Genomic DNA, 16853 nt, shown 5'->3' with positions numbered 1-16853 from the left:
GCCGCTCTGCCCCGCCACCTGCGCCGCCCTCCCTCCTAGGTGAGCCGCCTGCTCGCCTCGGCCATGGCGGCCGCCATCGTGCCAAGGCCTCGCCCGCCGCGAGCGTGTGCGCCGTCGGCCGCGAGCGCGTGCTCCGTCCGCCGCTTGCGCCACACATCGCTCCGCCCAGCCCGCGCCACCCGCCGCTCTTCCCCGCCGGCCGGCGTGCCCCGCCACCTGCGCCGCCCTCCCTCCTAGCCGAGCCGCCTGCTCGCCTCGGCCATGGCGGCCGCCATCGTGCCAAGGCCTCGCCCCGCCCCGCTCGGCCCTGTCGACCGAGCCCCCGCCTTTGCACCTCGTGTACGCCATCGACGGGGAGACCAGCGCCGGAGAGGTGCTTCGCCGGGGCGCCGCTCTGCCCCGCCGGAGAAGAGCGTGGAGTACATACGAGGTGTTTGAGGAAATGCCAGAGAGAGAGAGGAGGAGGAGGAGGAAGAAGATTCATGCTGATATGTGGGCCCATCCTGTCAGAAAAGCGTTTAGAAGAGGCCAATCGGGCATTTTTCTGAGATGGTAGTTTTTAGTCAAAGATTAGTCAAAAAGTGGTAGTTTTTGGCACAAATTTGTAAAGTGGTAGTTTGTAGGCACGGTTCCGCGAAATGTGGTAGTTTTTTGTTAAATACTCCAAACATCCAAACAAGCAAAAACATTTGTTGAAAAAATGGTATGATGGGTATTGAATTGGCCAGCATCTAAGCATGCCCAAAAAATATTACCTGGTGATGAACTAGATTTTCACTTGAAATGGGTGGATTCCTACCGAAGTTTGAAGAAATTCATTAAAATATGAATTGTATTGAGTCTGGCTTGAACTCGTGTGTCAGGCGAATATTTTGACAGATAGTCAAAAAATTTATCCTATTGATGAATTCAGGTACCTCGCCGTGTTCATGGCTGGGTTCGCGGTGGTGATCTTCATGTTCTTGGGGTCGGCGCAGCGTTTCAGCACGCGGCCAGAGCCATGCACGTACGACCCGGCGCGGCTGTGCCGGCCGGCGCTAGCGAACGCGGCCTTCAGCATGATCGCGTTCCTCCTGGGCGCGCTCACCTCCGTCATGTCCGGGTACCTCGGGATGCGCGTGGCGACGTTCGCGAACGCGCGCACGGCGCTCGAGGCTCGCCGCGGCGTGGGGCGCGCCTTCGTCGTGGCGTTCCGGTCTGGCGCCGCCATGGGCTTCCTCCTCGCGTCCAGCGCGCTGTTCGTCCTCTACGTCGCCATCAACCTCTTCGGCGTCTACTACGGCGACGACTGGGGCGGGCTGTACGAGTCCATCACCGGCTACGGCCTCGGCGGCTCGTCCATGGCCCTCTTTGGCCGCGTCGGCGGCGGCATCTACACCAAGGCCGCCGACGTCGGCGCCGACCTCGTCGGCAAGGTGGAGCGCAACATCCCCGAGGATGACCCTCGCAACCCCGCGGTACGTACTGAGAATTACTACCAAAGTTGAAAAAAATACTCCATGTTTTCCATGCATGTCCCTGACCCTGAGACGATCGATGCTGTGCGCGTGCAGGTGATCGCTGACAACGTGGGGGACAACGTCGGCGACATCGCCGGGATGGGGTCGGACCTGTTCGGGTCGTACGCGGAGTCGTCGTGCGCGGCGCTGTTCGTGGCGTCCATCTCGTCGTTCGGGACGGAGCACAACTTCGCGGCGATGATGTACCCGCTGCTCATCAGCGCCATGGGCATCGTGGTGTGCTTGGCCACCACGGTCGTCGCCACCGACCTCGCCGAGGTGAAGACCGTCGAGGAGATCGGGCCGGCGCTCAAGCGGCAGATCCTCATCTCCACCGTGCTCATGACCGTCGGCATCGCCATCGTCAGCTTCCTCGTCCTGCCCCACAGCTTCACCCTCTTCGACTTCGGCAGGCGCAAGCTCGTCAAGAACTGGTACGCCAACTCGATCTCGTCGTACTACGCCATTTTCCTTGAGATCCTCAATTTAGTACAAAATGCAAATTGATACACTTTTATATTCATGAACAATTATCGATGGATTTGACATTTGGTTTTGTATGACTTTGCGAATGCAGGTACCTGTTCATCTGTGTGTCCGCCGGTTTGTGGGCAGGTCTTGTCATCGGCTATGTCACAGAGTACTTCACAAGCAACGCTTACAGGTAATAGAAATTATACAACTTACAAAAATTGCACGAACTTGAGCTAAGACGGGATAGATGCTGATTACTTAATCTCTGCTTAAATTGTTCGACGCATGTATATGTAGGCCGGTGCAGGCGGTGGCGAACTCATGCCGGACGGGAGCGGCGACGAACGTGATCTTCGGGCTAGCGGTGGGATACAAGTCGGTGATCGTGCCCATCTTCGCCATCGCGACAGCCATCTACGCCAGCTTCCGCCTCGCCGCCATGTACGGCATCGCGCTGGCGGCGCTGGGCATGCTCAGCACCATCGCCACGGGGCTCAGCATCGACGCCTACGGCCCCATCAGCGACAACGCCGGCGGCATCGCCGAGATGTCCGGCATGCCGCACGTGGTCCGCGAGCGCACGGACGCACTCGACGCCGCCGGCAACACCACCGCCGCCATCGGCAAAGGGTTCGCGATCGGGTCGGCGGCGCTGGTGTCGCTGGCGCTGTTCGGCGCCTACGTGAGCCGCGCCGGGGTCGCGGCGGTGGACGTGCTGAGCCCTCGGGTGTTCGCGGGGCTGCTGGTGGGGGCCATGCTGCCCTACTGGTTCTCGGCGATGACCATGCGGAGCGTGGGGAGCGCGGCGCTGGCGATGGTGGAGGAGGTGCGGCGGCAGTTCGACAGCATCCCGGGGCTGATGGAGGGCACGGCCAAGCCGGACTACGCCACCTGTGTCAAGATCTCCACCGACGCGTCGCTCAAGAAGATGCTGGCGCCCGGCGCGCTCGTCATGCTCAGCCCGCTGGTCGCCGGCACGCTGTTCGGCACCGAGACGCTGGCCGGGCTCCTCGCCGGCGCGCTGGTGTCGGGAGTCCAGGTGGCGATCTCAGCGTCCAACAGCGGCGGCGCCTGGGACAACGCCAAGAAGTACATCGAGGCCGGCGCGTCGGCGGAGGCGCGGGCGCTGGGGCCCAAGGGGTCGGACGCGCACAAGGCGGCGGTCATCGGCGACACCATCGGCGACCCGCTCAAGGACACCTCCGGCCCGTCGCTCAACATCCTCATCAAGCTCATGGCCGTCGAGGCGCTCGTCTTCGCGCCATTCTTCGCCGCGCACGGCGGCCTCATCTTCAAGCACCTCTGAGTTTGAATTCCGAGTTCGCTCGGCTTGCTGCCTGGACCTGGATGGCCAATCAGAAGGCTTTCGTTGCCAATAATAACCTCTAGACTGGGAGAATTGTATGAGGTGATGAATGGTTAATGGTTACTTTAGTTTCGGACTTTATTCGAGTGCAAACCCGCCTTAGAAATAAGCTCGTGGTGTAGCAAATAGTCACTCTTAAGGCATGACTTCTAAATGCAGCATGGATGCTCGTCTCCGGGCCTTCAGCAGAGTGCCATCACCGTGAGGCTGTGTTTGGCGCCGGTGGATTATCTTAATCTTGCTTGTTTAATCTCTCTGATTTACTTCCTCCGTCCCATAATATAAGAACATTATGGAACGGAGGGAGTATCATTTAGCTAACCAACTTTTTTCTTATTTTCCCACCAAATTGGCTACACAGATTACAGTGTTAGCTAAATGATACTCCCACCAAATTGGCTACGCAGCCGCCCATCTACCCCGGCCCAACCGCCTGCCTCCGCCTCGTCATCCTCTGAACCTCCCCCTACCGCCATTGCTTGCCGCCTGCCACAACCATCCACCTAAAGACCCCCCACCAGGCCACCACCACCACCTGCATCAACTCACAACCCTCACACCCGTCAAGTTTCAGAGTCACAGTCTCGCCGTTGCCGGCACTCCTCAGAGTCCCCGTCTTAGGTCTCGCGCAAAGCCGAAATCGACCGACACTCAAAAATCAGGTACCTCACGTTTAGCAAACGCAGGGGAAAAAAACAGGTAATGATGTGCTCAGAGAAATGGCCTAGGATTAATTCAATTGAAATCCCCAAATCATGAGACTGCCGCACCGGAGTGGCAAACCAGGAAACAGCGTATGCACAGCGCATAGCCCGTGTTACATAGACACCGTACTACCAGAAACTAGATTGCTAGACTACCATCAATTTGGACTTGCAAAGTAGAGCAAGCTATTGTGAACCATTCTAATATCTACCGGCAGTTTTACAAGATAACAGCTCATCTGCCTTTCATTCCACATGGGTGGAAGCTTCTAGCAAAGGGCACATTCCACGCCCCTGCTTAATGTCATATTGTCCATACTAGACTAATGCAACCAAAAATTCCTATGTTGCCGTGACGAAAGCTGCGCTCATTCTCAGCTTCAGGATCTATTCCTGAAGATCAATTTTACACGTTCAGTCGATATCACATCCAAGATATATATATGGCTGTGCCCAAAGCTGTCTCACTTCCAGTCAAGCTTGCGGGCTTGAAGTTTAGCATATTATGGATCTAGCCTTCTTTGGAGCCAAACGTGATTCCTTATCCTTGTAGCTGCAAGGAAAGACCGGGTTGAGGCCAATTGATGGAGAAAAATGACTCATCCTGCTGTAGAAGGCTCAGAGTCGGTTGTTTTTGTTGTATCCTCAGCATCTTTCATACAGTCGTCTCCAGTTTGATGGCCAGAATCCAGGCTTTCCGGGGCATGTTGTTGTTGATCTGGAGAGCCTGGGCTTGCCTTCCCTACATCATCGTTGCCGTCAGAATTTTTTATGCTTGAAGCAGGTGAGAGTGGTGACTGATTATCTTCTAGCTTGGGCTTCTTTAGAATATTCCCATCTGCATCTTTGCTGTCCAATGAGCTTGGGCTCGCCATGGGTATATTTAAGGCTTCATCGGCTTTTACGGGTCGCTTGGGAGATGGCTTATAATCTTTGTCGGAGTCATTATCCACAAGACCACCAGATTTAGGCCTGAAAATGCCAAGAGATGAATGAAACACAAGAAACGAAGTATGTTTAAGAGTACAGAAATTACATGATTAGTACAGAAAATAGGACCCAGAAAAATTGCCGAGTTATCATCAACGGGAACCAGTAAAAGACAGCACATTAATCTTAAACACAGTACAGCTGGTAATATCCCCAGTTGTCGAAGATGAGATACCTTGCAGGGATGTGATGGATTTCACTTCCATTAGCTGGCTTAACCAGGCATTGTTGATGTGCATGTCTGGTCTGTGCAGCAGAATCTTCTTCATTGCTAAAGGTAAAACAGAAATTTCACGTGGGTTCAGTAAACAATGCAACATCAAGAGTTACAAAAAATGGAACATCTGGAATCCAATCAACCCAGCAACATAAAATAAGCAGCAAATGAGGAAATAAACTTAAGACCTGTCTTTACTGAAATAATCTTCCTCTTCCTTATCAAGACCTCTTTCATCTGCCTTTCTCGTATGATCCACACTGGTAGTTTGCGTTTCCTCAGCAATATCCACGTACTAGCAGGAAACAAAATACCATCATTGTTCATGTCAATAGTACATGGTATACTAATGCCTAACTTGCTAGAGTGACAAAATTGACAGTAATGGCAGAATGCGAGAACAGACAAAGTCTCAACTCTCCACCTCTTGATACTTGAGTTTGAAGGCCTGAATGCTTGTCAGTTGTTCAAACATCAAAAGTTGATCCCAAAAAGACTCAACAACATATACGACGAGGGATTTTAGATTTTCCTGTTCACAAAAATGCATCAGATGGCAAAGCCCAGTAGATAATGGTTTTCCTTTTTTGGAGAGACAAATATTTTTTCCCATACTCGATAACATGTACATGTCAATGGATAAGGATGTACCTTTCTTATGAAGTCCAACAGTTCGAGGACCATGGAGTGTAGCATGTTGTATCTATTCCCATTTTCAACAAATACTTCAATAATTGGTTTCAACGTGTTGAATTCAATGACATGGCTAATTAGAAGCTCGTCCTAGAGAACACAGCAAAAAAAACATCTCAAATTAAGATATGACAAGAACATTGCAGTTAGGATATGCTTGCTGGCTGGTAGGCCTATTCTCTAACGATCAGCGATATAAGGTGTACCACACAGTTTTGCTAAAAGAAGCAAGCAACATGATTGACAGACATGTTTACTATTGCCTCCGACGAAGGAAGCTAAATCCTCATCTTGGAATCATCAGTCCTTTTATTCGGCTTTATACCATGCTGTGCTGCACCAGCTGGTACACTTGTGCATAAAGGGCGGATTCAACTATACAAATCAAGAGAGATTTGCCTTCACTAGTAAAAGTCGCCACCGCTGTTAAATATTTTAAGCTACAAACGACTCTTTTTTGCAGTAATAAGATATGGGGTGCATGTGATGCATATAAGCAAACAAGCATAGGTGTATGATAAACTCGCATGTGGATCATTGGATGAAAGATAGGTTGGATTTGGGTGGTCATGATACTCAACTCTTGAGGACGTGGGAACAATCATAAATATGTTCAGCATGTGAGTGGGTTAATTAAGAAGTTGTCAGTTGTGCTGCAATAATTACATCCCGGTGAATCTGATCCATTATCCAGTGGTCAACATGGAATGCTTGCTAGACTGTATCTAGTTTTAAGTTGGCAGTCATAATGTAGTCAAGAAGGACCAATAGACTTAGTAGTGCGCAGAAGAACCAAAATTTCAATTATATAGTGCTTTTCCTGGATGTAAAGAGCCCTCAATGATGCAATGCTTAATTTATTTATGGGACAAAGTAAATTTCTTACATTTCTGCAAGCACCAATAATAGTACGCATGATTCGGACAGCTGCCACAACCAAAGACCTCTCTCTTCGACGGGTTAGAGTAAGGATCTTCTCCATTGAATTGCTTCCAAAAAAGGTGATCCTGCAAGATTGAGAGCCGCGTGTTAACAAAGACGCCAAAAAAAATGAACAGCTGGGGGGGTGGACCGGTGCGACCGAGCATTACTTGATCTTGTAGGGGTGATGACGTGCACAAAAGCATAAGAGCTCACAAATGTTATACAATATTTCAAGCTTCGCAGAATATTCTTCAACTCTTGACGATTCTATTATATTGATCAACTTATCAAAACACTTCTCATAAAATAGCTCGATGAAGTCTCTCTGCAACAGGACAGAGACAAAAATTTCATACCACAATCTAGTTAAACACAAGCATTTGAAAAAATGTAATATTTTGTAATGACCACAAAGCTCATATTGGCTTCTATAAAACAAACATATTAGCTACGTGCATCTACTCATAAACCAAAATGAAGATCAAAAGCATTGGAGAGCAGAGGGGCAGAAACATGAGAAAAACACTATTTCTCGAAGAGATTCATCATACCAAGGATGTGCATTACATAATGTCCTTAATACAAATCATTCCTAAAATCAGGAGATTATACATTTAGAGAATGACAAAAGTACATGATATAAGCTAAAGCATCTTACACATTGTGTAACCGTATCCGCAGTACATCCATCCAGCAGCACCTTCAGAATTTCCAGAAACTGGCAGAGCATTTCGCCACCGAAGTCAGTTGCAATGCCTTCAATCTGAAATTTGATTAACTGTTAGCAGTATCCACAATTATGCTAGAGAAGGCAATTTGAGTTTTGCTAAAAGGATATTCTGAAAAGCATCAGACAAAAAAACAATCACCTGATAAAAATAACACAATGAACAGGAAAAGGCAAACAGTTTGCATGGATTCGAAGAAGAAGAAAAGAAGATATGCCAAGCAAATACACAATTCAATGTCCAGATGCTCCACTAAAATGTAAGATACTCGCAGTTCACAACAAATGGACAGGACATACCCACAATACAAGAAGGTGCCATGATTTAGGGTGCATTTGGATCCAAAGCTAGATTACACTATTTCTAGCCTTAGCTGGCCAGACCTGTTGTTTTGTAGCAGCACAATGACATTAGCTTTGCCAGGAGAGAGAGAGAGAGAGAGAGAGAGAGAGAGAGAGCAGTTGGGGCACGGAAAACCTTGCCAAGGTAAGAGAGCACAATTGGCTCTCCCTCGAGACAAGCTTGAACAGACCCAAGAACACGATGGCTTTACAGGAATGTAATTCACTGCTTGGACCAAAAGTACTGCAACAAATCTGTACGGAGACCAAAATTCACTTACCAGAAGCCCAAGAAGAGAAATGCCTTCTCTAGAACTTTCCTCGTGGTTTGCAATATATGATCTCAGTAAGTTAGGATCTTGAGTAAGATAATGTAGGATGTCTGTCCTGCATTTGCCCAAAAAATGGTGAGACTTAAAAGGATAAGATACAGAAACAACCAAAGAAGAATTCATTCACTGCGCCAGAAGTTACCCAGCTGAGACAAGCACTTTTTCCTGACTCCGCAGCACATCAGAAATTATATCAAAGACACCTCGACTTGCTAGATCCCTGAATAGAGAAACACGATTAGTAAACTACTACAACAGTCTCTAATGATACAGCTTACAAGAAATTGTACTTGAATGATGTTTAGTTAAAATTGACTAAACTGCTCGAGAGGCATGTCTGCATTGCATCAAAAAGGCAAGATAATGATCAAAACACAAACGAGAGGTCAATAGTGTTCCCTTTACGTACATATGCACTATATCCTTTAGCACATCCATACAGTATACTATCAAAAACAATATGTACAATAATAATTTTGGCATAAAGCGTATCGCTAGCAGAGAGTAAACACTCCTGCAAAAAAAAAGCAGAGAGTAAACACAACCCGTAGAAGCGTTGGCTTGTCATAAGTCATCATGTAACTGAAAGGGCTGCAGTCATACACACAGGAATAACTGACAAATGGACAGCATCACCCTATAACCAACAAAAGCTAAGATTGTAATATACATTTACCACGAGACTTGGCGACGAATGTGGAACAGAAACCTACTACTAGTATTAGTTATGTTTATCTATCTAAGAATGGGCTTGACAGAGAAGTTATTATAACAAGTGTGAGCCGATCTAGAGGGAGAGAAAGGAAAATGGAAAAGCTGATCCAACTATTTGCTTATTACATCCATAAAATGCTGCCACGAATACCCACCAACTAACAAAGAAAATTTTGCCACGACCATGAACAAAAACCTAGATAATGTCAAGAGAGGCGGGGTAGACCAAAACTTGACATGGGAGGAGTCCGTAAAGGGAGATCTGGAGGACTGGAATATCAACAAAGATTTAGCCATGGACAGGGGTGTGTGGAAATTAGCTATCCATGTGCCAGAACCATGACCTGGTTTCGGTATCTTACGGATTTTAACTCTAGTCTACCCCAACTTGTTTGGGACTGAAAGGCGTTGGTGTTGTTGTTGTTGTTTTTGTTGTCAATGATGAACAAAACCTGATCGAAATGACCATGAATACAGTGTGGCAGGCCCCCAGGTAATATCGTGATAACTGCGATAATTCCAACAAAACAAAGAAAGAAATTCTGAAGTGCGCAAGAGAAAATACATCATTCATATACCAACCTAGATAGTTGCATTCGTTGAGCAGGCTGCAGACTTGAGCTGACAGTACAAAACTCACGCAGAAACAAGACCTGCAAAGAACAAAATGTTATCCATGTAAATGGCATACAAAAGGAGAACCATTGCTGAATTGAGCGTACACTGGCACGCCACACTCCCCCCAACACACACAATGATATATAATTTCAACATAAAGAACTAGCAGATTGACTAGAAAGGTAATAAGGTACGTAGTACAAAGATACTTTTGGAGCAACTTAGTGCAAAGATTCATAGTCCACACTCATATCAACTCCCAAATGATGGAAGCCAATGCTCAGCAGAGCTCAAATATATTTTCCAATCTAATTTACGATAGTCACGCAACAGTACATGATGAACAAATAAACTACTTCATCTAGACGCTAGCATCATCAAACACATCCTTGGGTTCATGGTTTGTTTCATTTCCTCTAAGTGCCAACTGCCTACAACACATCATGGAACTACTGTGATCCATGAAAGGAATGAACATTCATTAGCCTTTCTTCTTTTCTGGCAGTTCAACAATTGCAACTGAATAGTTCAAACAAGGTTAACAGAACAGATCATAATATAATATAGCCATCATGACTACTATAATCATACATTCTTGCAGGTTCTATACAGAAGGGTGTATCTAAAGAAATAAACAACGAAATGAAATGCTAGTTTCACCAGTTCTCTTTTTGATTCAGCGGAAATATTTGAAGACCTCATAGTAGCAAACAGTCTTTGCATAAAAGAAGTGTCATCCTTCAGTAGACAAACAACCTACAGGAGAATCATAGAGTCCAAAATTACAGAAGGAAATTTTTGTTTAAAGCACGTGAAAACTTGGTATAGTTGAAACACTAACAAAAGCATTGTTCGCATTAATAATTGCGTTAAGGCTTGCCAGAGTAGCTTCATCCAGTCCTTTCGGTAATATAACATCCTGTAGATGACAGGCACTCCGGTTTGAAATAATTAGCACAAAAGTTGGCAACAGAGATCAAATAAACGAAAACTCTAGATGGCGGGGGCAGGGTGGTGCAGCAGAGCACTGACCTTTATATAGCATATTCTGTATGTTTGATGAATCTTTGAAACCACAGAAGCATTTCTAATGGGTATGGCCTATGAGAGAGAAAGCGTCACCTAAAATCATTACAACTCAAACAGTTTAAGATGCATAAAAGATGACACTCGATTTACCTCCTTGAAAACTGCATGCTCCTTCAGGAAAGCACTATGATTTTGCACATTACGATCCTCTGGATCGTCTGTATAGATCAGGACTCGTTAATAAATAAGTAAAGAACAGTGCATGTAGCTCTACAGGTATGTCATTGTGTAGAACACAGCAGAGTTTATAATTTACTGATGTAAAGCACAACTGAGAGGTACAGGGTATAGTGTTTACATTCAAGGACACCAATTATGTCAAGAATAAAATCATCGGAGAAAATCTTGTCAAATATAGCAGCACTGTTCAATAATACTGCACAATCAGAAAAAATGTAAGTAGCAAGCTGAAATAATCTTTGCTGAAGCTTACTAAGTACTATGTACTTACTGATTGCCTTGACTAATCTGAAGATCTTGTGGAGACCATCCATGTCCCCTAAACCCTTGCATGTTCTGAAAAGGTCCACTATCTTGGGGAAAAAATCACGCTGTAACATGTTGTATTAGTGAAACAGATAAGTTCAAAACATCACGGTATACATACATAAATAAATCAAAATTCAGAAAACCTTGTGTGCAGATGCAATTTGTTGACAGTCTAGTTAGCTACATTCGTTCCTCATACCAAAATAAAAGCATTCATTTGTCTAGTTTCTACTATACATATGGGGGCTGATTGCACCTACATTGTGCAAGTATGAGAGGATTTTGCGATGAAATTTACACATATAAATTGATTCTATGAAGATATGAAATCCAAGACTTAAAGCTGTGTATATTAAGGCATGTGCCCATTTGAAAATCAGGTTCAAAGTTAAAATATATTAAAAGAGAAAGGAAGCACATATTAAGGTATGTGCCCATTTGAAAATCAGGTGCGAAGTAAAAATATGTAAGAGGAACTTTCTGGCTTTTGGAAGATTTTGTGAAAGCTGACAAACATTTGGAGGATGAATACTTGAAAAACTTATTAGTCTTAAATCTCATCAGCTAATTGCATGATTCATAATTCATTTTTCCTTTGATATCTTGTGAATCAGCCGTATAAGAACAATATGTGAGTTAAACAAATTACATTTTTTATTATGTGTTTAACATTTAAAAAAAAACACTTGATCATGTGTTGGCTCCACAGGATAAATCTCGTTGCGCTGCATTTGACTTAATATTTGCGTCAAATCTACATGTATGCACCTAACTGCAGGGAGAGAAACGTGCTACATACAGCATCATAACCACAAATAAACAAGTCAATGACTTACATCTTTCAATATTAAATCTGCGAGACGTGTCTGCTGCGTCACATCACATAGCAGTATAGTCTGTACATTTGGTGAACAATATTTCAATATTCAGTATGTAAAATATTGTATAATTTTTCAAGAAAAACGAAGGGCCTAAGGGGCGAGAAGCCCCTTGCTACAATTAATATAGAAGAATAAGACACCAGACTTTCAGTCAGGGATGGTCGAACCCTGGTGGGCTGGCTGTATAATTTTTTGAGAATAAAACATTGTATGATTCATTCTGTATGTTTACTACACGCACATTGACCAAGTTGAATCCTACAAATACATGAAGACTCCCCCATGTCCTAAATGACTTCACAATACTTTTGAGCTCCTAATATCTGATAGCAAAGTATATGATGCTTCTACTTGGCAACCGAAAAGATGTCATTAAATAAAGCATCATAAAAACACTAAGTGTTAAAAGGTTTACATGAAAAGAACACTGAAGGTTGCTCACACCTTTAAAATAACAGAGAGACTGGACAATTCAAGAGGAGGAAGTTCAAATGCTAAGGATTTACCTGCAGGTAAAGCAATAACTGATTAATATTCTAAACTTTCTAAGTGATCATCACAAATAAAAAAAAGGATCCTTAGCATGACTTCTCAATTGAATAAATAAACATAAGAATGTAATGTTTCATACAGAGCTTGTGAAATTGAATATAATGTGATCAGGCCACCAAATAATCCACTCAAGAATTAAGCAGAGTTCTTGGGGTTGTTGAATTGAAATGGTAAATCAGTTCCAATAACTCTGTACTGAACATTAGCAATACTAAAGAGATCATGTGCACATATTGCAACATAACAATCAAGAGTTAATTGTAAAGATTACTTTGATACTAAGTTATCAAATACTCCCTCCGTCCCATATTAATTGTCGCTCAAACGGATGTATCTAGACATATTTCAGTGCTAGATACATCCGTTTGAGCGACAATTAATATGGGATGGAGGGAGTACATTATAGAGCACATGTTGCACACGAGAGAATAAGTAGTTACCTACCACACGAAAGCGAATCTCTTGGAGCTTCTAGAGATTTCACTGTTCGTTGTGGACGAACTTCATGAGCTGCAAGATATGGCAAAATAATTAGAAGGACGAATGAGAATAACCAGACAAAAAACCAACTGATTTAACAAACTCACAGCCAAGGATTTTAGATTGTAGTTCAAGCTGTATGGTACACATATTCTCCCTGCATAAAGCCATCAGAATGCAAATTAGACATGATTAAGCCACTGAAGGGAAGGGACACAGAAATAACACCATTTATTGTTGAATCACCATATGAATGAGCATGATTCGGCTTCTTGAAAGCTCAGTGCTAATTCTAGTGCCTTTTCAGGATCCCTCCATGAGATGATTGTTTCTACCAAATAAAATGGGCAAACCACTGTGTTAGGAGAAAGAAAGAAATGGCTATCAAAAAAAAAATGATAGCATGCCAGTTCACCTTCTTGTTTCCTGTAGATATCATCAGGTGTAATGTTGTGAAGCAGCAGAGTGTCATTATCCTCTTCATCCACGACAGCAAGAGCGAGATCTTTTGATCCCTAGGTAAGAAAAAAGCTAAGAAAGTAAATCTCGAATGACAAACAATAACGCTTAAAAAGAAAAATCTTGTCACCAACACTGCTTCATGCCTTACTTTTTTCTCAGTGATAAACAGACCAAACTTCACTGTCATGTAGGGATGCAAGCGGGTCGGCCCAATTGGCCACTTTGGTGTTAACTTAAATGGTGGTCCACTTTGCATATCCTATATATCTAAATAGTTGATCCCCACTAACTCTAATTCTCTCAACATGCAACTATGTCACCATGCATGTGAAAAGACCCACCATAGAAAACACTTCACGTGCAACTATGCCAACTCACCATGGCATACCACCATGCATGGGAAAAGACACACGTTAACATACACCATGGATGATACTCATATTCAGTAAATATTCTACAACTATATAGTATAATAAAATACAATAAATTATATTATTTTAGTTTAAATTCTCATAATGTTATCCAAAAACTAATGTTTCATACAACCAAATCTCATTGAAATAATTGAACCAATTTCCACAGCAACACACAGGCGTCATCTCTAGTATACTTTAAAAATATATATCTAGCAAACGCAGGATAAGTCAATGGGTTGGCTCGGCGCACTTGCATCCCTAATGCCATCAGAGGCACTATGAATATGTGTAGTAATATTAAGCTCCCATACTGCAAATATGTTGGCCTGTTCAACTCCAATGTAATTGTACAAAATACAGAAAAACAGAAGGATGATAAAGCCATCAACAACATAGCAAAACTATCAAGATAGAAATAAAATCCAGTAATAGTGTGAATAACGACATGTACATCACCACATGCTTCTAGAAAATTTAAATTATGTGGTGCATCAGCAGAGAAACCATATATAACTAAGAAATATTGTCAAACCATACCTCTATATAGTCAATGGTTACATGACCCGTTCCCTGGTCATCCCACTTCCCATTATCTTCCAACCGGTACACTTTGACACGCTGGAGCAATTTTTAAAGTGTCAAATGTTTTAATGGCTATTGCTTATATAGCATAGCACAAAATGCATAAATAAGGGGGGATAAGATAATAAGTAGATTAACAGTTACAGGCAAAGCATATTGCACATTTGAGTGACCCAGTAAAAAACGGGCCTAGTAAATGAGGTGAAGGATACCATAGTAGTCACGCCAAGCTACTTGTAAAATCTTTACCACACACAGCAGAAAATGATGAACTGTGTGGCATCCTAATTTACCCACTCCAAAACAAACTACTGCTCTGCTATGACTCTGAAATTTCATGCTTGGGAACGTTCAACAACCTACATTTGAATAATCAAACTAATGTCTGGAAAAATACATATCAGTATATAAAGAAACTCAACCAGCACCAAGAAGGCACTAGCACCCGTGGCATTTCAATTAAGAAGATAACCATGGTCACAAGCATACCCCATGGAGACTAAGCCTCGAACACAGTGGGTCGGCACGGACCCGCGCCTTTAGCCAACAGGACGATGCTCGATTCTCTATATCAATAACGCAATACTATAACCCCCTGATTCCCTCTGCCGAAAATAAATGTGATCTACAAATTACTGGAATATAAGTCTTATGAATCTTGACCTATGATTATCCTCCTTACCAAACAGAACCGGATAAGCAGAAATCTAATCATTACAATAAGGAGATAGCAACACTTCTGTGATGGTGATTTTTAATTGAACCAAACAGAGAGCATAGTGGTCTAAATTCCTTACTCAGATCTATTTATGATCCATGGCTGTATTGCACACCAGTAGAGTAGCACCCATACACTATATCCCACTTCTGATGCTCTAATCCCGTTTAAGGCATGAAGTTTGACCTTCTTCTACAAGTAGCTATCCCAATGCAGACATCAGGTTACTAACTGACATATATTTAGATAAAACCTGATAGTTCATACAAGATCGAGCAGGTGTACATGCCATATCCTTGAAGCACGAAGCTCAAAAACAACTAAACAAACATGTTACATGCTTGCTGCTAACCAGCACCTAAGATGCTGAGCAGGAAAATTCCCTTGTGAATAACAACTCCGCAGCAGAAACGGGGTTTCTGTAAATCCTTGTTTGCAGCATAGTAAACAAATTAGCTGAAGCTTGAAATGGAACTAAAAAGTTGCTTTATACATAAAATGTGGCGTGAGCCTTTTTCGGCAAATGGAACTAAAATGTCTTGAGTAAAAACTATTCAGCAAACTGATGTTGCACCGTTCCTCTAGATATACACGAGGCGGCATACTGCATTCACGTGAATGAACTGGACACGTGAAATACCTCTGATACTCCTAATCTCCTATATGGCTATATCGAATCGAAGTATTATAATCTGTAGGTGCTGACTTAAAAAGAAAAACGATTGTATGTGCTAATTAGCAAGAGATCGTCACTTGTAGGGCTTGCTGCTGCAGAAAATCGCACAAAACATAGCGAAGACATCCTAGATTTCTCCAACCAGCCGTGCGCTTGAAAATCCCCAAAACTATGCCCACTCTACACTGTCCCAACATGAACGGAACATCGAATTACCGCCTCTCAGTTCCAGAGGAGCGACCTCGTCAATCCCAGAGCCCGCGGACTTCTAGAAACATCGGGTACCTCGAAATGGGGATCAAACGGGAGCTCCGATGACAGCCCGCGCCCCAAGCCGCAAACCGAAGGCACGGGCGCGCCAAAAAAACTGCCGCGAGTGGATCTACCGCACCAGCTCGCCGCTGGATGCTTCTAGGAACTCCGATGAGGGGCAATAAGCGGGAGGAGCTCACCTTCATGCGCGTGCGCAGCGACTCGCCCTGCCACGCCTCCTTCCTGCCCTGGCCCGGCTTCTCCCCCATCGCGGAGACCCCGCTCGCGTTCCGACGGGGGGACGGTACGGCAGCTTCTCGAATCGCGACGCGGCTAGCAGCGGGAGGAGGATGGAGGCGAAACCCTAACCGCCATTGGCGAGCTCCCTCCCCTCCCCTCGCCTCTCTTCACCTCCCTATCTCTCTCTTTCCCTCCCTCTCCCTCTCGCTCTTGTCTCTCGCTTCGCGGGGTTCTCTTTGCCTTTTCCCTATTGGCCCCCCGAACTTTCTCTCTCTCTTCGTGTAGTAGTACTGTACTACGTTTTACTCGCGGACTGGAAAAATGCAGGGTGGGAAGAGGGAAATAGGAGCCTAGGATATTTATTTGCGGTGCCGCGGGTCTTTTTTTTTACAGTAGACAGACTTTTTTCTAAAGCA

The 16853-nt window shown here is 44.4% G+C and overlaps 2 protein-coding genes across 2 annotated transcripts in view; one reads left to right on the top strand and one right to left on the bottom strand.

Moving 5' to 3' along the window:
• LOC119366471 (pyrophosphate-energized vacuolar membrane proton pump-like) overlaps positions 1–3584 on the top strand; it is a 5697-nt gene extending 2113 nt beyond the window's left edge. Inside the window, exons 2-5 of the mRNA XM_037632211.1 lie at positions 914–1457; positions 1554–1933; positions 2077–2163; positions 2271–3584. Coding sequence (XP_037488108.1) covers positions 914–1457; positions 1554–1933; positions 2077–2163; positions 2271–3279 — 2020 coding nt within the window. The 3' untranslated portion in view covers positions 3280–3584. The remainder of the gene's footprint in view (positions 1–913; positions 1458–1553; positions 1934–2076; positions 2164–2270) is intronic.
• A 463-nt stretch (positions 3585–4047) lies between these two features.
• LOC119366460 (serine/threonine-protein phosphatase 4 regulatory subunit 3-like) lies at positions 4048–16623 on the bottom strand. Its single transcript, XM_037632204.1, has 25 exons — positions 16398–16623; positions 14507–14587; positions 13507–13606; positions 13338–13422; positions 13199–13248; positions 13056–13121; positions 12504–12565; positions 12015–12074; positions 11141–11240; positions 10988–11065; positions 10780–10847; positions 10633–10701; positions 10442–10519; positions 10261–10356; positions 9565–9635; positions 8411–8488; positions 8218–8323; positions 7526–7630; positions 7035–7192; positions 6830–6950; positions 5902–6033; positions 5675–5782; positions 5439–5545; positions 5209–5304; positions 4048–5015 (listed from the first exon to the last, which is right to left on the bottom strand). The coding sequence occupies exons 1-25, from the start codon at positions 16464–16466 to the stop codon at positions 4643–4645; spliced, it is 2517 nt and encodes an 838-aa protein (XP_037488101.1). The 5' UTR covers positions 16467–16623; the 3' UTR covers positions 4048–4642.
• Positions 16624–16853: the final 230 nt, after the last annotated feature.

The sequence above is a fragment of the Triticum dicoccoides genome, chromosome 1A (genome assembly GCF_002162155.2).
Source record: "Triticum dicoccoides isolate Atlit2015 ecotype Zavitan chromosome 1A, WEW_v2.0, whole genome shotgun sequence".
In the NCBI taxonomy this organism is placed as follows: Eukaryota; Viridiplantae; Streptophyta; class Magnoliopsida; order Poales; family Poaceae; genus Triticum; species Triticum dicoccoides.
Note: the sequence above shows the minus strand (reverse complement) of the source record. Positions and strands in the feature narration are given on the sequence as shown.